The following is a 20,977-nucleotide window of genomic DNA, read 5'->3' as shown; positions in this document are numbered from 1 at the left end:
CAGGCCGCGGGAGCCGCCATCCAGGGGCTCTCGGCCGCCGCCTTTCCGGCCTGCTGAAATCTCTCTCGTGCTGAGGACGGGCCGAGAAGGCGGGCTCGGCGCTGTAGAGGCCGTGCTCGGCCCCGGCTGGGACGTGCGGTGCTGGGGGCGTGGAGTGCCTGCTCCGTGCCAAATGCCTCCTCGGAACACGAGCCGCGGGAAGGCGGCCTGCGGGAGCCCCTGCGCGACCTCAGCGAGTGTCTCTGTTGCAGTGCCCTTGGAAAGGCCGGGGAGCGAAGTGAAGGCGATGTTGAGGACTGTGCCTCTTCGCTGTGTGTAGAAGGTAACTTACTCATTTCAGGTCGTTTTTTGGGGTTTTGAATCAGATCGACCGTCTGTGCAGTTTTTCAGTCGAGTTGACTCACTTGTCTCACCAGGGGCAGCTGTGCCTGTAGTAATATGTCGCAAATTGACATCCTTTTCTGGAACTGATTTGTATGCTTTGGTGTTGGAAATTAAAAAAAAATTAAAAATGGTTGATTTATTATTGTTAGAATGGATCTTCGGGACTGAAGGTGGCTTAGAAGAGGCAGGGATGCATTGTGATCGTCAGGAAATGGAGCCTTATTGTGAACTGGCACAATGATCCTTGTCATCAGAGGATTTTCAGACACAGGCTGTGTATTATCAAGATTATTTTCTCTTCACAGAATGAAAGTATGCTGCAGTTCCTAATGGCATTACATAGGCTCTTGCTGATTAATACAGATTTCTGAGTTAATGGCCACTGTCCCTGTTCTGTTACCGTATTTTAATTAGTACAGCTAAGATCAGATCAGTTAGTTTATTCAGAGTTTCAGCAATTGCCTAAATACTTTGCACATTAGAGGGTATATCTTTTCTCTTATGAAAATGATTGATGGCTCTTGAATTTTTTTTTTGTATATACGTTTGTAATGGATGTCTGGTGTTAGATACAGGCATGTCACAGCTGCAGTTTGGAGTTCTAGAGCTGTCGCAGAGCCAGGACTTTGAGAGTGACTTTGTGCCCGGTGAGGGAGATGCTAGGTATCAGCTTCACTCTGGACCTGCTGTCCTTTCTTCCAGACTTGTGAGGAACGAGTCTAAATATGGTAAGTGAAAATGATCATAGATGTCTTCTTGCTGCTGTGTAGATTCTATCTAGTTTCTTTAAATTATAAAAGTTATGGGTTTTTTGGACAGGAAATACGGTATCAGTAGTTTTCAAAAATGGGTTCACAGCTCACTGGTAGTTGCAAAGAATTTTTCCCCCCCCCTTTATTCTGGGCTAATTAACTTGTTTTCTTGTACCTGTCCAAGTGCTATCTTTGATTCTTTCACTTCTCTTTCCTAATTTCTTTCCAGAGTATTTAGGTAATCTGATACTGAATTCCCTCCCTGATAAAAACCTCATTCTGTTTTTGTTTTTTTTCTTCTTGTTATCATAGATAGTTAAATTTTTTTATTTATTTATTTTTTTTTTATATAAGGCTTGTCTTGGTATTTGTGTAAATTACAGACATACGTTTTCTTATTTGTATTTTATTCCAGGTGATGTGAGTAACATTTTTTTTTTTTTAATCTCTCTCTTCCTAGGACTTTGTGGGGACAACACAGAAAGTGACTCCAGCACAGAAGCACATACTGCTTTGGAAAGCCAGGCAGAGAAGTCTGAAAGGTAAAACAGTCTGTCTTCTATGTAGGTCTTTTGTGGACATTCTAGAAGCTGATTTGTATCTTTTTTTACTAGATTTTTAGATATGGGAGAGGGTTCAAGGCAAAAGAGAAAGATGTACTGCTGAGACCTTTTTGCAGCAGTGCAAAGGAGTGCTCTCAGCATTCCTCGGTGAGAAAAGATGTGATGTCAAACTCCTAAACACAAAGATATCGATAGGTTTCTTTACAAGTGCGAGTTCACTGTGTAGTAAAATATGCTAGTAATTTTCCCAAGATGGTATGACTGGAATATACTAGAAGCAATAATTAATTTTAAGTCACAGAAGTGACTTAAAGAAGTCAAGAAGTTACCTTGAAATAACTTAGTCACTGTAGCGTGGGCTTTGGCTGCACAGGAGAAATGTGGAGGCTAAGTAGTGGGTATTCCAGGATGCTTTTGAGTATTTGCTATTGTAATCTTTATGGTTTTAACTGTTTTTAAGTGTGAAATTTCAGTTTGTTGAATAGTATTTGTTCTATCTGGCATAAAATTTATATGATATTTAGCTCATCTGGTTATTATTGTGTTCTGCCACAAAATAACATTAAAGAGGTGAAATGAAATTCCTAGAATCTGCATTGAATAGAAGTCAGTAGAACAATCTGCATTCCATTTAAGCATCACTTAGATCAGTAGAAAATGTAAAAAACAATTCTAAAAGTATAACTGATCAAAGATGAAAGTGTTACTTTGTCAGGAGAAGTTTCCTTCTCTCCTTTTCTTTTCCTCTGTTATACATGAGTGAATACCTTCTATCTGTTACTGATAGATTTTCTTTACAATATTGTCTTACTCCTGAATTTCTCAGGTCAAAGACTGTGTCTTGCATTTCCAGAACTCTGCAGGAGGCAGAAGAACATACCAGAAAGAAAACGCCTGTCAGTGATGCCAGTAAAACTGAGGAATCCCTTGTTTCTCATCATGATGAATCAGATATCTTGTCAACTCAGGAAGAGATGTTTCCTGATAATCATGCCACAGGTAACAATAGACAAGCAGAACCAAAATGTCCATCCCAGAGACAGTTATAAACATCATACGTACTTGATCTTTATAGGCATGTAGTATTTTAGAGTGCAGAGCGTCATGAGAATTCTTCATGTAATTTTTGCTAAAATTGAGAACACTTTGGAAATGAAAGGCCACGGCCTCATTTTGTAGAGTATGGAACAATGTCTAAATGTCACTTCCTGTTAGTATGGTTACTGGCTTGTCAAATACATTTAATTTCCTTTTTTTCTGTGCCGTTTGAAGAGCAAAACCCAACTTTTATCCTATTCTTGAACAAATAATGACACACCAGTGTGGATAAGTAGTGTAGGCAAACTTCTGCCCAGTGGTGTCTACTCTGATCTGGTCTTGTGAATTAACCTTCTGTATCCAGAAGATTCAGTGACAACCTTCCCCTCACACTGAGTCAGTGGTCAGTGCACGGTGTCTTTTCTTGCAAGAACCTTGCCTATATTTGCATTCTAGTGCTGGATCAGGAGTGCGGATATCCCATTGGGGATTTTTTTAAAATTCCCATGTAGGAGGACTTGTACAGTCTAAAATCTGTTCAAAATTTTCTTTTTCATCTGAACTATTTTGTGCTCACATTTCACATACTGAACTTCTGTGTGCAGTCCTTCACCAGCTCTGAAAGTCAGGTTGTCATTGCCTTTCTGAGAAGGAGCTGTGCAATAGCATGAGTTTAATTCCTCGGAATTTTCTGATCACTGTGTTTTTTGACCATATTTCTATCTTTATTTCCTTTTATTCAAAGCCACTGTAGGGAGTGGCTGTCCAATAATCAGGGTGGAGGAGGGAAGTTCTCTGACCTGCACCCCTGCCTGCAGTCTGCAAGTCCTGCAGCTCTCTGGACAGACATTCGTACAGGAGGGTCATTCCATGTAAGCAAAATATTCCCAAACTCTTTCAAGAATTTCATTGTAGTAATGCATTCCCACTACTCTCTTCGTCATTCAAGGACTTGTGCTTGATTTTAAGCAACCAAGTGTTTTACGTGTTAAGTGTTTAAGTGTTAAGTTTTAAGTGTTTTAATTTTCCACTATGAGAGAAGCATGGCCTTATTTTGCAATGAAATGAGCTAATGGTGACCGTGTGATCATCACTGTCGCTAGTCTCTTACTGGTGAACACCTGACACTTGCCTTTCATGAGAAGAGTTGTATTGTGACAAGCTGGAGCTTGATAGGAGGAGAACTTAATGCATTTTTTAGTGAGGTGTGGTTTTCATTTCACTGTTTCCTTTTGGGCTGCAGTGTCTCTTCAGACCTAGTTGTTCCTCCTCCTGTTTCCTTTGGACCCAATGCCCTTGTCCCCAGCAGTCCTACTGAACAGGAGCAAGCAAAAGGTAACATTTTTTCTGCATAGAGTCTGTGGTTGTGTTTCTGTGCACTGGTTTAGTCAGAGCTTGCAGCCTTTTCAAAATCTGTTAAAATTATGTTTAAAGAGTAAAGCAGGACTGAGAACAGTGAAGGGGTAGATGAAGGGAGATCTGTATTTGTGACTGTTGTTTATGATTCTCTATATTCGTTATCTGCTATTTCTATTTCCTCCAAAGCTGTCACAATAAAATGACTACTGTTGACTAGTTCCCCTCCACTTGAAAGATGGGAAGTGCTTTGTATGGCATACAGATTTCTGCTGGCAAATACATTCCTTCTTGAGGGATAAGCCATTCTTGCTACAGGCAGAAACCTGTTTTAAGTCTATACTGCTAGGCCAATAGGAAAGACAGATAAGAATTACATAATATGAGTTATTTTACCTTAATATAGACAATTTCCACAGTATTTTTAAAACCTTTTATATGCTGTGTGTATCCTAAATTCTGATGCCTAAAGAGAAATTATTTGATATTATATTTGGTTATTAAATATTTTCTCTAAGCACACATTTACCATCAGGGATAAGATACCCATCTGTGGAAGCTTTTAGCATGATAGACAATCAAATACTCCTTTTTGAGAGATTCCTGTTACAGACTGTGAAATACTGTTAGAACAGATATTTTGTTAGCTGGGGTCTGAATTTTGTTGCATTTTAATAAAGATAGCAAAAGGAAAAGGAATATCTCAGAAAAATGCTTTTTTATAAATTTCAGGCACTTTTTTTCTAATTGTAGAAGTTCTAGACTTGTAGCAAAATAGTCATGTGAATTTTTAACAGAACACTTTCTTCCCCCTTTGAAAGTAAGAATATGAATGTTTTGTTGATCTTTTTCTTCCGTTACAAAAAGAATGCCCCTGTAGACTAGGTTTTACAAAATTGAATACACCATTGGAGACAAATCTTTTAATAGAATGTTGGAAAGTTAGGTATAACACAAGATTTTACTGCTAATATCTTTTCTACTCTTTCAAACCAGATGAACAGATGGATATATCTATCCCTGCAGAAGGAAGAGAACTGATGAAAAAGCAGAGAGGAGATACACTGATGGAGATGGCCCTCCCTTGTATCCCTCCAAGACCTCTTGTTCAGCCACAGGCTTCAACTCCAGTGTCCCAGAGTGCCCCAAACTTCTTTCCTGGATCTTTACCTATACCATCACAACCAGAGTTCTCTCATGTAAGGGTTCATGTATATAGCTTTTCTGAGGTTTTTGTATGGCTGATGCAGATGTGTTTGAGTCAACCTCTGTTCTTTTGTGTTGAGCTTCCCTACTAAGCTGGTTCTCATGAACCTCCCTGTTCCCACCAGTCGCAGTTATATATTAGTCATACTGTGTGGCAGCTTTTCCTGCAGAGAAAATGCAGAACAGCTCAAGAGGGCATAGTGAGTTACAGAACATAGAAGCTGTTGTCTTAGACTGGACTGCCTTCTTATCCTGAACTGCCTCTCAAACTGCATCATAAATTAGTTTTTTATTGGGCAAGACCTCAGCATCCTTTTTTGTGGGGAAAGGGAAGCTGTTCCGTAAGAAAGCATCTTTATTCTCCTACAAGGCTAGAGTTTATTTACTGCTTTTTTTCAAGATGTTAATTCTTGCTCTCTGTTGTTTCCTTTGTACATTTTGATTCTGGAAATGATAACTGTTTAAAAGGGTTTAACAGACAGTTTGAGTGTTTATACCTAAATATTATGAATGTCATGAACTTGCTAGGAGCTTCACTAGTTGAAGCAGCACTTCTCCTTAGCTGAAAGCAGCATTCGTTATATAGTGGATATCACAGGGAATCTTTCCAACACCCTTGCTTGCTTGAGTAAAAATAGCTACTAATTTGCCATATTTGCCCTGTATTTTATGATTTGGTAGTGAAAGATACCAAGGATTGTGTCTGACCTTGCCACAAATGTACTAAATAGTAATGTGTGGTGATAATTTTTCTCGGCAAAAACAGGTAAATCATGGCTCATATAAATGTGTGGGAAAAAGTTTTGGATGTTTGTTTGTTTTTGTTTTCATTGGTTGTTTCTTGATCTGTTGTTTTGTGCTAAGCTTGCTCTGATCCATAATCCAGTGTAATTTTTAAGAATAACAAACAAACAATCCTACTTGGGATGCCCTAATAATCTATGTCCCTCTTTTTTCATTTTAGGATATCTTTGTTCCAACTCAGAGTCCAGAGAAGAAGCATGAAGGAGAAGAAAAAACTTCTTTAAAAACTGCTTTAACCCCCTTATGCTTACCAGGATCCACAGATGCTTTGTCAGTGATGTCTGCTGATGACTCTGTGTCACAGCCTCCAGAGTCATGTGAACTGATGCTTTCTGCAAGTGCATGTAGCCAGCCCACAGATACAGACAACAGTTCAGGCTCTCTGAACACGTGCCAAGACAATGAGACCACACAGGTAGAGAGAATTTCTGAATGCAAGGCCTCAGACTCAAGACTCTGTTCTGTGGAGAATGATAAAATAAAACTGAATGTAGGTGATGAAGCACCCTCTGAAAACGGTGAAGAAACAAAAAAGGAGGACGTAGGGACTGCATGTGAAATGCCTGTAGGACAGTCTGCTAGTGCAGGTGTTGCAGGAGATGGGCCATTAGCCCCTACAGTTCATCAGGAGATCAAGTGTATTTCTGGAAGTCAGGCTGCTGCAGATCAGTCTGGTCTGCCTGAGATTTTGTCATATGCTCAAGAGACTTCCAAACCTGAGGCAGTTCCTGAGACTCAGTGTGAAGAACAAGAAGAAAAACTGCAAGTAAAAGAGAAGCAAATAAAGGAAGATAGGTCTCCTGGTAATATAAAACTTTCTCACAAGTTTATTCTTGAAAGGGAAGGACAGTGTCAGGAAGATACAGAAGTGAATGATACTTGTAAAAATAGCAAAAATGTAGTCCAGGAATTAGAAAAGAGTGGACCAGAACGTCAGGGAAAAGAAGCTTTGAAAGGTTGTACTTTGGATGCTGGGAAGGTAAAGAACATGGATAAACTATCTTTTAAGGCTGTAGCAGGAAATGTGGCAAAGCTCAATGAAGTTTTAGCTATGCCTTCTGTAGGGGAGTTACTGGAGCAGCACAATTTGCTTCCAAAGTTAAAGAGTGATGTCCAGTCAGAACTGGCATTGTGTGACAAAAACCATCCCGATCGTTCAGAATTGGGACAGGTAATGATAATAAGCAATCAGCCATCACTTCAAGAGAGAGGGGTTGAAACATGGGTGGTTCAGCATGAGAATCAGGTGCTAAAGAATATGGAGGATACTGTTGGGACAAGGAATCTGGAGCAAGAAGAGCAAATGCAGCCACAGGAGAAGGCAACTTCTAAATCCCCCAGTCCTTCCAGTGGTAAGTGAATTTAGGTTAGTAGTTCACAGGTGTATATTTTGAATAATGTCAAGGACAGCTGTATATAATCCTCAGTGTTTTCAGGGAGCACTGCTATTTGATGCAATTTGAGCAGTCTCTTTTAAGAGCAGCACTACACTTCACTGTGTTATATGCAGAATATGACATTGCTGTTTTCCCCTGTGGTATAATTTTTATTTCTGACAACAGGGTCCTTGAAAGGAACAGGGGTGTGGTAGTCAGTACGTTCCCTCTTGTAGGTCTCCTTATTTTCTTTTTCCTTTTTGTCATTCTCAGAGGAGAATTTTCTTTGTGGAGGTGTACAGAGCAACTTTGAGCTAGAAACTAATATAGCAAAATTTTAATGAGATTTTTTTAAAGTAGAATGGCTTTTCACTTGTGTGCAAAATGTGGCTCAGCAGGTATTGTCATCACCCATTGAAATAATTTAACACACAGTGTGTCATTATACAAGGTGTGAGACACTACACCTGTTTTGTGGAGCTTTTGCCTCTTAGCTAGCTTAATTTTTAAGCACAGTTCTCTACTCCTTAAATGAGAATGAACAGAGTGATTTTAGTGTCAGAATATGTATTTCACCTCTATGAAGTCTGTTAGGAAAAGGGAAAGACTGTAGGACCTCAAGTGTTATTTAATGTTAAGTTGAATGATGATGTTTTTGCTACAATAGTTTTAATTTCCTTTAACTGAAAGAAGAAAAAATAGCTTTGCTATACAGAAAATAATGCTTTGAGGGGATCTAGTCAAAATACTGGTCAGAAAGTTCAGTATGATCTAAGATGAACTTTACTGTGAACAAGTCCACAACATTTGGGACTACATGTTTTTTAAGACAATTTGGCATAGTCAGGAGAATGATACTGGTCTTCCAACTTAAGAACAGTATGGGTTTTATTAAATGCAACAAGTTTGGCAGTACACCGCTGAAATTATGATAAAGATAAATAGCTGCAGTTACATAACAAGGTTAAATGTCAGGTTCCACTTCAATATGGTCTTTCACAATATTCACAATCCAAAATTTCCTTTTTAAGAGATCATAAACAAAATTGTGTTTGACTTCAGGTAATATTTGGCCTCTCATTCTGTACTCAAAATGTTTTGCTTTTTTTCTTGAACAAATTGAAATGCAACTTAAACACATCACAGTTGGCTGGGTTTACTTTTTGAAAGAGCACTATAAGCCATTGTTTAAAGAAGATGAATTCAAAAATTAATGCTTGTTTGTGTTTTATGCATTTGTATTACACTAAAGGGCTGATCAGTGTTAGGAGAGAGTTCAGGCTTTTGAGATATTCTACCTAATTACCTTCAGACTCATGAAGCATGGTGGAAAAGTATGTAGTGTGGTATTTGCTCTCCTACCATTACTCTGTCCTTAAGGTATGAAAAGCTGTAGAGCATCCCTCTAGTCTTAAAGCAGCTTTGTTGTCATAATAATTATTTTCATAATAAATATTTTAGGAGCCTAATCCCTTATCAACAAATTATGAAGCAGAAATCAGTAAGCACAAACTTTGGGTAAGGCTTGCCAAGGGTAGTCTGTCCCTTCATCCAGGTCACTGATGAATAAGTTGAGGCTGGACCCTGTAGTGATCCCTGGGGACACCACTAGCTATAGGCCTCCAGCTGGATTCTGCACCACTGGTCACAGCCCTCTGAGCTCTGCCATTCAGCCAATTCTCAACTGACCTTGCTGTCCATTCATCCAGACCACACTTCCTGGGCTTACCTGTGTGGATGTTTCAGGAGACAGTGTCAAAAATCTTCCTGAGGGCGGTGTAGACACCATGCACTGCTCTCTTCCCATCTACCCAGCTAGTCATTCCATCACTGAAGGCAATCTGATTGGTCAAGTGGGACTGCCCCTTGGTCAATCTGTGCTGACTACTCCTGATAACCTTCTCCTCCATCTGCTTAATGATGACAGTCAGGATGAGTCGTTCCTTCATCTTTCCATGGATGGAGGTGTAACGGTGGCCTGTAGTTCACTGAGTCCTCCTTCTTGCACTTTTTGAAGACTGGAGTGACACTGTTGCTTTCTTTCTCTCCTCAGGTGCCTCTCCTGTACTCCATGACCTTTCAAAGATGAGGGAGTGTGTGGCTTAGCAGTAATGTCTGCAAGCTCCCATAGCACTCATGGGTGCATCCTGTCAGGGCCCATATATTTGTGGGTGTCAGATTTGTTTAAGTGATCTCTAACTTGGTCTCCTTGACCGAGGGGAAGCCTTCCTTTCTCTATACTTTCTCTCTTGCCTCCAGGATCTGGGTTTCTGGGGCACTGGCCTTATAAGTAAAGACTGAAGCAAAGCAGGTATTCAGTAACTCTGCCTTCTCTGTATTCTTCATCACCATGGCACCTACTACCTTCAGCAGCAAACCCACGTTTTCCCTAGGCTTCTTTTTGCTACTGATGTTCTTGAACAAACCCTTCTTGCTGTCTTTGACATCCCTTGTTGTATTCAATTCCAAATGGACCTAAATCTGTTACACATTGGTGTAACATCTGTTGATGGTCATAAGAACATAAAAAAAGTTTATTACTTTTGATTAACTGTTTTCATTGGTAGAACAGTTGAGACAGAATGTGAATGAAAACATTTAAACTTTGAGGCGAGGCATTCACATATTTTTCAGTTCTTGTGAATGCTTGTTTGTATTCTCTCTCATGGTATCCCTTGGTGTAGTAATTAGATTAGGCCTTTGGTCATCACCTGTGCTGGTGATCATTTCATAAATTATTTTGATCATTTGTTACTAGCCTGCCAAATGTGGGTTTATAGGTTAGAAGGGATTGTGCTAGGAATTGCTTCAATTTTTAAATAAAACACTTTTTAAATGGAGACATGCTCTAGGCCATGATATGACAGGCATTCATAAGCTGTTCATGAGGAGGAGTGGTTTGCCTTCACAATGTGTGAGTATCATTGTGCTAGAAGTTACCTACCCACTGCAAAAATACACTGAAGTTCTTGGGTTGATCTTCAGGATGTTGCAGTTGCTCAACCGTGACTTTAAAGCTTGTGATAACCAGAGAGGTGAGGATTTTCAGAGTTTTCAAACAGATGATACATAACAGTTTGCTGATTGGCTATTTTTCTATGAGAGGATTATGCAAACTACTCTATGATGTTGAAAGTTTGCAAATAAATGCATGGGATGAGGCAAAAGGAAAGAGCATTTTGCTAGGTTTTTGATTTATTTAGTTTGTTACTATCTGCACATAGTAAATCCACCAAGACATGGTTTCCTTGATGGGCTAGGCCACCTCAGCCATCATTCTGTGTAAGTTTTAGGTTATCAGTTTAGGCAACATGTAGCTCTGCCAATTCATTTCTCTCCTAACCTTCATTTCTGTTTTTGACCTCATCTCCTTTTTCTATGGAAAATCCTGAGCATCTCTGAAGCAGAGCTGCATTCTGTAGAAGTCCTATTCATGTCAGGATATTTAGTCTCCCCTTCTGTCTAGCACTTGGGAACAGCTGCATCAAATTGACCACTGTCCGGATTTTCACTGAGAGAGATTTTCCACGTAAAATAGGAGGAGTTTCAGTTAGAACAGCTGTTCAGGGAGGTTTCGGACAGCACTAGTGTTACACTTTTCCCTATTTCCACAGCACAGTGAATCTGAATCTGTGCTTTTGATATTTGAACTAAAGTAGACCCTTGAAATTACTAATTCTGGTGCTCTGTGTCTTTTAGGAACCCCGTTTTGTTTTACTTTGCTGAAGGAGGGTGATGTCATTCAGTCCTTAACTAGCATAACACCACCTCTTACTGGCCATCTCAAAATGGGACCCAGGAGACACAGCACACCAATTGGTGAGTTTCACCCAAATGCTCTGCTCTGCAATGAAAGCCTGGAAGCTTTTGATTCTTGGTGCAGGGTCTAATAGGATAACTCAAATGCTACCTTGGCAAAGAAAAAAATTCCTGTTCTATGGAGAGGGCTTATCCCGTCCCCACAGTTTTCTTGTGTTTTCTGTCTCTAGCAAAGGTGTTTTCTCCCTGTGCACAGGGTGGTATGGAGCATGTCTTCCTTGCTCTCACTGTAGTCCTGTGAACAGCTCCATTAAAGAATGTAAAAGAGCCTTCTGAGTAGCAAAAGAGCTTAGACTACAAGAGGATTGCCTCCAGTATTCATCTTTTATCAGGACTTTCTCTGCTAGATTCACAGAACAGCACCCTGCAAGTGTTAGATGGAAAGAAGTCTGTTCTGCTTGGGTGGTAGTAAATTATTCTGTCACAATCTAAGGATAATACATGTGCTACAGAATTTTCATGCTTCAAATCTCTAGGAAGGAATTTCCACTACTGCAGCATTACTATCGATGCATGCAGTGAAGTGTCTTGAAACCAAAACTAGGACCTCAACCCCAGCAATGTGAATGACAGTAGCTGCTTCTTGTTTCTTGTTTTTATTTTTCTGTTTTCAGTGGATGATACTTGCCCAGACAGCACTATAGCAACCAGTGATGTTACAGCAGAGGGCACAATGGGGACCAACAATGTCACTGTGGAAAGCGTGGTGGTATCAGCAGATGTGTCAGAAGTGTGTGAGAAAGGAGAGTCTGGTGTGGTTCCTGAGTCAGATGCAAAACTTTCTCTGCGAATGAACCCTGTTACCCCTGTGAATGATGGGAGCGAGGAGTCCTTGCCATTCAGCTTGGAAAGTAAGAGGATGAAACCAGAAGTGTATGGGTCCTACTGGATTTCAGCCCTAACTCAGAACCTCTCTGTGGCATTCCCCAAGACAGGAAAATTACAGGGACTCAGAGACTCATTTTTCTTTTTGGGCAGTGTCACTTAAGTTTGTTTCTCTGTTTCTGCAATGCTCTAAGCAAGGATGAAGTGAGAGGAGAGGCCTCTGTCATGAGGAAAGGTATTTCCAGCAGACTACAAATCGTGATGTATAGTGGCAGTGGTACATTGTGTGTGTATATATATATATACAAATATATATATATAGAAGAAAGAATATATATAAGAGAAATATAAAGAAAAAAATAAAGTATATATATAAAAGAAAGAATATATATAAAATATATATATATATATAAAAGAAAGTATAATCATAGAATGGTTTGGTTTGAAAGGGACCTTAGAGATCATCTAGTCCTGACACCCTCTGCCGTGGGCAGGGACACTTTCCACTAGGCCAGGTTGCTCCAAGCCCCGTCCAGCCTGGCCTTGGACACTTCCAGAGTTGGGGCGGGTTCTCTAGGCAGCATGTGAAAGTACATCACCACCCTCACAGGGAAGAATTTCTTCCTAATATCTAATCTAAATCTCTGGTCCTTTAATTTAAAACTGTTTCCCTGTGTCCTATTACTATCTACCCATAGAAAAAGTCTCTCTCCTTTTTTTTTTTTTTTTTTTTTTTTTTTTTTTTTTTTAATAAGCCCCCTTTTAAGTACTGAAAGGCCTCAATGAGGTGTCTCTGAAGCCTTCTCTTCTTCAGGCTGAACAAGCCCAGCTTTCTCAGCCTGTTTGTAGGAGGGACTCTCCAGTCTTCTCATCATCTTCGTTGCTTCCTCTGGACCCATCCATAATCTGGACAAAAAAAGGATTGGCAGGATTTTAATCAGAACAGTGGCATTCAGTCTAATAGTCTAAAACTTATAGAAACTTAGGTGTCTTCTGAGAATTTGGATGGGGAAGCCTTGGGCACCCTTTGTCCAGTGTTGCTTAACTTCTCTTCACTGAGTGTGTGGAACTGGGAAAGGTCAGGAGAGTCTTTTTGGATGATGCCAAAATCATCCTTCCCTTCCTTCTTGTTTCAGAGCCTGCAGCCAGTGACAGGAAAGATGGATCCTCTGCTGCTGCTGAGGCTGCTGCCAGGTAACTGGGCTTCTTGCTGGGCAGAGTTGATACAAAGGTCTGGGTAGATCCTTTTTTCACTCATTATCAGCCGTAGGGAAAAAAAAATAAATTAGAAGACAACACAGAAGCAAGGAACATTTTAAAAGTAAATATGACATTAACTCTTCAGCTCTTGCAGCAGGTTTCAATTACATAGGCGAAGTGGGAACCCCACTTGTTTGTTCATTATGGGCTCTGTGGTTCCTGCTAATGTCAGCATTTTGCCTCCGTCTGATTGTAGTCGAAGCCAGAAATTCAGGTCCTGTGCAGTCCAGAATGCAAGTCTGCTTTGTCCCTCTTCTAAATTTCAAATATATGGGTTTCTGCTTTCTTTAATTGTGCAGTTCTCTGCAAAGAATCTCTGAGAAGTTCTGAAAGAGAATTTTTTTTTTTTGTATAAAGCTGATAGAAACATAATCAGTTTATGGATATACAGAAATCACAGGTTAACATGTTGACCAAAACATTGAGTTATTCCCTTGGTCTTTTGATTTGTATGTATCTATCTTACATCACGTTTAATGTCTAGTGTTGCTTGATTTAGCTTGCAGGAAGTAATGTTTGTAAGTACTAACAGGAATCTCAGTAGGAAGACAGTGACAGTCATCTGAGTGAAGCATAGTGGTTTGAAGTGGTGAGAAAACTTAGGAATAAAGTCAGTATCTCTTGTTACAGGACTGCTTGCTAGATGGTAATCATGCCTCAATGCTTAGGGTGAGTGATAGTCATTTCTCACTGGTTGAGGATGGGTTACTGTTGTAGGTACATGAACAGGAACTCTCAGGGTCTACTTTATGACTGTCATTCCCAGTATTTTTGCAGTGTCATGAAATTCCTGAGAAGTAAGCCATAAGCGGTCTAACTGTGTCTCCTGGTGGGTACCAGAGGCAGTAGATGCTGAAACTCCTGATGGTGCTGCAGTTTTCCACACAACGTTTTCCAGAATTGTTCCATTGTTCTTGGCTATTAGGGTGTCTGCAGAAAGACAGAAATGCTTGTGCAATTGCAGTTTCTTTCTTGATCTTTGAGACAGATCATCTTACTCATTGTGTGGCTGTGTAGGTTAACCAACTCAATGTTCTTTGTTCTTACAAGGAGCTAGAGAATTCTTGTTTTGCTGTATGAGGGTTTTCTCACTTCCTGATGCATTTTTGTTTGTTTGTCTGTTTGTTCGTTTTAAATCTGCACTGCTAGCTCCCAGAAAGCATCATCTGTGTTTAGTCATGTCTGTGAAGTTCATCGAGAGGATGAGACCAGAGGTCATGGTCTTTCCACTTCTTCATTTAGGTAACTCCTCACAGTCTTTGCCTGCCAGTCCTAGTTGGATTTGTATCCCTATGTGTGTTTTCTACATCAAAGAAATTGCACTAAGCCATTTTCTTTGGGTGACTTAGAAGGTTGGGGACAATGGGGTAAGTGTACTATGTCTGTATGTTTGTGTCTCACATGGTTATCAGGCTTACCTTTTGACTGAGCAGCCATGTGGTTCCAGAAGACTGATATGCTTCAGTGAAGTCTTGGGTTTGAGAAAATTGAGATAATTTTTAAGGCTGTTTAAATACCTTTTCTGTCTCCTCTTCTAAGATGTTCTGAACAGTTTTGTTTGTTTGTTGTTGCTGCTGCTATTGTCCCCCTTCCAAAGGACTGTACAGCTGCTTATGTTACAGTGACCAGGGTGCTGCCTGGAGAACTAGAAGTAAAAATCTGCTTCTTCAGTGTTTTCCACTCCATCTTTTGATAGGGACAGTGAAGGCTTGGTCTATGTAGAAAGAGTAACCTAAGTTTCAACGGTTGCATTAAAGACCATAATGAACAGGGAGTTCCAGCACTGGGTGAGGCACAGCTAGAAGGGAAGACAGACCCTCCTCAAAGTCCTCAAGCACTCGAAGGAAGCAAAATACGTTCTTCTAGTTGGGCTCAGTATGGTGTCCCATGTAGTATCTGGCAGAGGAAGTACTTTTGGCACAACAGACACATTCTAATGAAAACATTAGACAGCATTTGTGTTCATGCTGCTACATGTGATTATCAGTTTCAAGCCAATCAAGCACTGGAGCAGCCTGAAGTAACTTCCAAGATGACATGCTTCTGAAAAGTTGCATAGTTGGTGGCTAATGTATGGAGTGTAGCAAGAAATTTTGTATTTCAAAAAGCACTTAGTTCTGTACAGTGTCATCCATATGTTTTACTACCCTGTGTATCACTTGAGAAATGTTGAAAGGTTTTTTTATTATTTGACCTCTGAGTTCAGTGCAATTGTAAGAAGCAATTGATTGACTGCCAAGGTGGGGGTTCTTTAATACTGCTTTCACTTGAGTGGCAGCATATAGATTGTCTTGTTTTCTTAATCAGTAGTTTTGATCTGTGTGTAACTGGTTTGCAGGGGGGATCTGTACATTTTTCCTGGCACACAGGAAGATGCTGAATTACGTACAAATCCCAGTGATTACCAGCAACAGAAGGCAGATGGCAGTGGTGGACAGATCCTAATTCCTCAGAGGATGCAGCAGGACTGCCATCAGCGATCTTCTTGTGCAGAGGACGGAGAGTCTCTGGAGATTGATGTTGTAAGCACTCAAGCAGAAGATGGGAGAAGAATGCAGAGAAAACAAAGTAAGGCTATTAAAATTGATCAAAGTCAAGAGAGGTGGAAAAACATCAAGAATAAAGGGATCCAAACTACAGAAGGTTGTCTTTTTACCCCAACAACTGTTACAACATCAACACAAACATCAGAAGAAATCTGTAGACAGGTGGAAATGGGAACCAGTATGTCTGGGCAAAGACCTGGGCAACAAGATGTGAACATTCAAACCGATGAGAGTGGGGAAAAGCTTGTCAACACCTCTGGAGATGACACAGACTCTTTGCACTGTCAGGTGGGATGAGGGCTGCCTGTATTTAAGTGTTTTAGGACAGTAAAGTATCCCTTCAGCCAGTAAATTCATTAACAGCTGGTTCTGTTGAGAAAAGGCCAAGGACCACTTTAAAATATTAATATCACAAGCTGTCCTTAATCAACTGCTAAAGTAGCAGTATCTGGTAGTTCACTGGGCAGCATAAATTTGGGAAGTAAATGTCTCCATGTATATTTTCTGGAAAAATGTGACAAGTTTTGGTTGGTTGATTGATTGTTTTTGTTTGGGGTTGGGTTTTTTTTGGGTGCAGATATACTTAACACTGTAAAAACTTTCTCACTTTCTTCTGTCTGGAGATAGAAGTTGCACGAAATTTTGAGTGAAGGGTTTGATGCTTTCTGTTTTGCATCAACCAACTTCTGATGGCTTTTTCTTTCATTCCACCTGCTGTCAATGGGTAAACATATGAAGGGGGAACTCCTCCAGGGAAACATTCTAACAAGATGAATAACTTCAAATTAGTACTTTGGAAAGTACTGCAGGCTCAAAAACCCTCACTGCTTGGCTGTTACAGTTTGTATATACTTTTTAGCAACAGAAAGACTAGAAAAATTATTTTTTACTAAATCTGATTTAAGACTAATGTGTCCTGTGGGAAATAGGAGATCAACAGGGCCATAAAAATACAGCAAGAGGGATGTGATATGTCTGAGAGTCCACTCAATCAAAGAATATCAGAAACCATGCTAAACAAGCTTGCTGTTTCCTCCATGGGCTGCTGTGATTTTCCTTCCTCTACTTGACAGCAAAATGTGTTCAGTTCTCCTTTGTTTAGGTCACTTGTGTTGTTGCATTAATTTGTAACAAGATGCTTAAAAGTTCCCTACTCCCGTACTGTAATATGGTATGAAGAAACTGTACTGCAGAGGTAGCCCTACTCAGAAATAGTTTGCTTTTTGTTGTGATCTGTTTTGTTTTTACTGTACCCTCTACTACAGGGAGAGGAGGAGTTTAACCTTCTTCACCCACCCAAAGGCCGAGTTCAGCATCGCCACATGCGAACCATTCGAGAAGTGCGCACTGTTGTTACCCGTGTTATAACAGATGTTTACTACATCAATGGTGCAGAGGTGGAACGAAAGGTAGTTGAGGTAAATTCCTGTTTGTGGTTAAATGGAATGAGATATTGGCTGAAAAATAAAAGTAGTTAAAGTGAGAGTGTGTTTTGGCTGCAGAAAACAAGTTGAATGAACAAATCTGTGTGCTGTGATGACAAGGCTTTCTTCATGAGCAAACTTGCAGGCCATTTAGTGAATGGCAAAAGCTGTGGTTTTGATGCTTGTGTATTTCATGCCATGTGTTCTGAAGACACATTCAATCACATTCAAGACCCAAAGAGCTCAACAAAAGACTTAACTATGTGCATCCAATTATTTTAAAAGTCTTGGAGTTTTGGCAGAATAGAAATATTTCAGAATGAGCAGAAATTCTATTAGTAAGCAGAAGTCACTTCTGCCTAAAAAGTTGAACTATGTAAGATTGAACTGCGAAACAGGCTAAACTATGTAATTTTTAACAGTCTTTTGAGTTTTGTGTACCAGATCCTGTAAGAGGTCAACAAAAATCAACTTAAAACTGAGGAACACACCAGCCTTTTATTAGTACGCCTGTGTTGTAGTATGTACATTCATTAAGTGAAAAGTCTTTAGGAAATCACAAAGGATAGCTGAGAAATGCTGATTTGATGGGCACAATAATCACATCAGCCTGCTAGCAATAACATCTTACTCCTGTTCTATAAAGGTAAATAACCTGAGTCTTGTGCAGTGTAGTCACAGTGAGTAATGACATAATAGGATAAACTAGTTCAATGCTTTTACAACTGATACTACACATCAAATTCCTTATTGTAACATAAAACTGGAGAAGTCCTGAAATAGGCTTACATAGTTTGTGTAATCACAATCATATAACCGTTTCCGCTTTATCCATCACTTGATATCACTGTTTTGTAGATACACAATTTTTATATCCATAAAGCTTTAATAGCTCCAGATGACAAGCTGTCTGAAGTTGATCTTGGATTATGAGCAATGAAAGGCTCCTAGTGTCTCATGTATTTGTTGCAGTCTTACACTCTAGAAGGGTGGGAATTATTCACCAAGCCAGACCAATTGGATACCAAGCCAAGCTTTGCCCTGTTGCTAAGGAAATTTCCCTGTCCAACCATCCAGGAAGCCACGCTGGCAGTCACAAGTGTACCACCTGAGCTGGGACTGAGTCCCCTTCACAGTGGACAGCTCCAGTGAGCTGATGGGTGCCCTGCTTGAGTCCCTACACACCCCACAGTCGCACAGTCAGATCAGGTCTCCTTCCTCACTAGCTGGACCCCAGGCTTCCCATGGCAGAGTCTCAGACATCTGGATCCTTAAAATAATTTAATCTGGTTGCAATAACTAAATAACAAAATAACAGCTTGAGCTGGTGCCTCCAAGGAGAGACCTCGAACAAAGGGCACCCTGGGCTTTTATACCCTTACAGTCTAAGCTGGAGAAGTGTGGGAAAGTCTGAGGATATTTTGTTCCTGCTGTGCCTCCAAGTGTCCAGGTCCCATAGCCTTTTGCCTGGGGCTCTTGCCCCACAGGAGTCAACATGCTGCTCCCACTTGGAGCCCTGCACTACCTGTACTGAATGTATTCCTCGACACTGCTGACTGAGTTCTTAATGTGACTTCTTGATACAGAGCAGCTGCGGGCCTGTAGTGAGAGATGCACTGTCTACCATGGATTAGCCCAGACTGAAGTCTGTATGGCTGTCATCGGCTTCATGAATGTGATCTCAGCTTGTCTGCTTTTTGGACTGATGATTGTAAAGCACCTAGCACTTGCATCATCTTAGACAAACCTCTTTTTGTTTCTTTTAAGGAAACTGAGGAGCCTGTAGTGGAGTGCCAAGAATGTGAGACTGACATGTCCTCTAGAACTGCAGGAGGCTCGTCGCTGACCTCAGGGGACCTTGGTGATGTCAGCTCCTTCTCATCTAAGGCCTCAAGTCTCCACCGTACATCCAGTGGAGGAAGCAGTGGTCACTCTGCCACGCACAGCAGCAGCAGCTCAGGGCGAGGAACTGGAGCTGTCAAAGGGAAAGTGTGTGGGACAGAAAGCAGAGAATTTGCTTTACCCGTTGGCAGAGGCATCTTAGGAAAACTGAGGTAAGTGCAAAGTCTTGGGAAAAGAGGAAGAGATGTTTTGCAGGAATGAGCATCTGGCTTGTAAGTGTGAAGCAGCGTACACCTAAATCAAAGGTTTTCTGAGAAAGATCTGGCTTGATGAACAGAAAATAAGGAAGGTTGTATTTGCTTTTGCATCTATTCTTCCTAAAGGAGTAGCTTGTTTCCTTGTGAGGCATTGCTTTGCAGTTTAGCAGCAAAGAGGCAGACTTCTGGATATGTTGTAAGAGCATCAAGAAAATGGGAGTATCCTAGTGAGCTGGCTTCTCTTCTCAAAATGGTTAACTCATAATTCTCTAGCCCTAGGAAAGGAGCTGGGCAGCCTGCATCACCACTCAGAGTTAGCCAGACAGGAGCACTGCTTTGTGAGGAAGAGGAGGACTGTATGCCTGGCACTCATCAGGGTGGCAGAGCACCTGTGACACTTCGTGGACGAGGAAGAAGAGGACGCCCACCATCTCGAACGACAGGAACAAGGTACCCTGGAAAAATGAGACTGTAACTTTAATTTATTGCAAGAAAGAGAGTGGGAAACTTCTGTCTTAGTGTCCTAGAGGAAAAGGAGTACTGAATATTTCGGAAGTTAGTTTTTAGTGATATCATGTAGCAGCTGCAAGCACCTCACCCAAGTATTTTATACTTAGTAATTGTTTTTTCAGATCCCCCTTCTGGGAATGCTTTTTGTCTTTTTTTTTCTCTTCCCCTATCTGGGACTGCTTTTTTCTACAGAGATTTAGCTGGACTGCCAGGTCTGGAGGATCTTTCAAGTACAGCATCACCTGAGGAGAAATCATTTACTCGTTCAGTTCGACTGCCAGATGGAGGAGAGAAATCTGACACTTCTCGCTTCTGTGCCTTACGTCGAAGTGACTCTCCAGAAATCCCATTACAAGGGGTGACTGCTCCTTCTGACTGTGCAGACTCATCCACTGGGAGCAGCTTTGTGGGCCTCAGGGTTGTAGCAAAGTGGTCCTCAAATGGGTACTTTTATTCTGGGATGATTACCCGAGATGTTGGAGCTGGAAAGTACAAGCTACTCTTTGATGATGGATATGAATGTGATGTGCTAGGAAAAGATATTTTGGTCTGTGATCCTATCCCACTGGAGACAGAGGTAACCGCACTCTCTGAAGACGAGTACTTCAGTGCAGGTAAGAGCAGTGCTTGAGTTTCATCCTTGGTTTTCTGAGTTGCTGTATGTAGTGGGAAATGGGTACTTGTTCCAGGAGGATGAGAAGCCTGAGTATGGCTGGCTAACAGCTATTACTTGCTGTCTTGTCAGGTGTGGTAAAGGGACACCGGAAGGAGTCTGGGGAGCTATACTATTGCATTGAAAAGGAAGGCCAGAGGAAGTGGTACAAACGAATGGCTGTTATCCTGTCTCTGGAACAAGGAAATAAGCTCCGGGAGCAGTTTGGGCTAGGTCCTTATGAACCTGTCACCCCCCTGACCAAAGCAGCTGACATCAGCCTTGGTAAGGAAAGGTGCTGTTGAGCTGAAAAGTGCTGACTGCTGTTCTGTGTCTTGTGCCTTTGAGGTAACTCTAGTACCT

The 20,977-nt window shown here is 40.9% G+C and overlaps 1 protein-coding gene across 9 annotated transcripts in view; it reads left to right on the top strand.

The window, feature by feature from the left end:
• Positions 1 to 20,977, top strand: part of TP53BP1 (tumor protein p53 binding protein 1) — a 29,294-nt gene that overhangs the window by 3,003 nt on the left and 5,314 nt on the right. For 2 of the 9 annotated variants that reach the window (XM_058846816.1, XM_058846812.1), the window contains 18 exons: positions 252 to 322; positions 954 to 1,112; positions 1,597 to 1,678; positions 2,526 to 2,698; positions 3,483 to 3,609; positions 3,981 to 4,072; positions 5,090 to 5,292; positions 6,264 to 7,455; positions 11,179 to 11,298; positions 11,913 to 12,149; positions 13,260 to 13,317; positions 14,533 to 14,625; positions 15,722 to 16,217; positions 17,195 to 17,347; positions 19,121 to 19,407; positions 19,726 to 19,902; positions 20,155 to 20,576; positions 20,708 to 20,899. In XM_058846816.1, the coding sequence (XP_058702799.1) occupies positions 252 to 322; positions 954 to 1,112; positions 1,597 to 1,678; positions 2,526 to 2,698; positions 3,483 to 3,609; positions 3,981 to 4,072; positions 5,090 to 5,292; positions 6,264 to 7,455; positions 11,179 to 11,298; positions 11,913 to 12,149; positions 13,260 to 13,317; positions 14,533 to 14,625; positions 15,722 to 16,217; positions 17,195 to 17,347; positions 19,121 to 19,407; positions 19,726 to 19,902; positions 20,155 to 20,576; positions 20,708 to 20,899 (4,334 nt within the window). The remainder of the gene's footprint in view (positions 1 to 251; positions 323 to 953; positions 1,113 to 1,596; positions 1,679 to 2,525; positions 2,699 to 3,482; positions 3,610 to 3,980; positions 4,073 to 5,089; positions 5,293 to 6,263; positions 7,456 to 11,178; positions 11,299 to 11,912; positions 12,150 to 13,259; positions 13,318 to 14,532; positions 14,626 to 15,721; positions 16,218 to 17,194; positions 17,348 to 19,120; positions 19,408 to 19,725; positions 19,903 to 20,154; positions 20,577 to 20,707; positions 20,900 to 20,977) is intronic. The other 7 variants (XM_058846813.1, XM_058846814.1, XM_058846815.1 and 4 more) reach the window with 7 other exon arrangements.

This window comes from Poecile atricapillus, chromosome 11, assembly GCF_030490865.1.
Source record: "Poecile atricapillus isolate bPoeAtr1 chromosome 11, bPoeAtr1.hap1, whole genome shotgun sequence".
Lineage (NCBI taxonomy): Eukaryota > Metazoa > Chordata > Aves > Passeriformes > Paridae > Poecile > Poecile atricapillus.
This window is presented reverse-complemented; position numbering and strand designations above follow the sequence as displayed.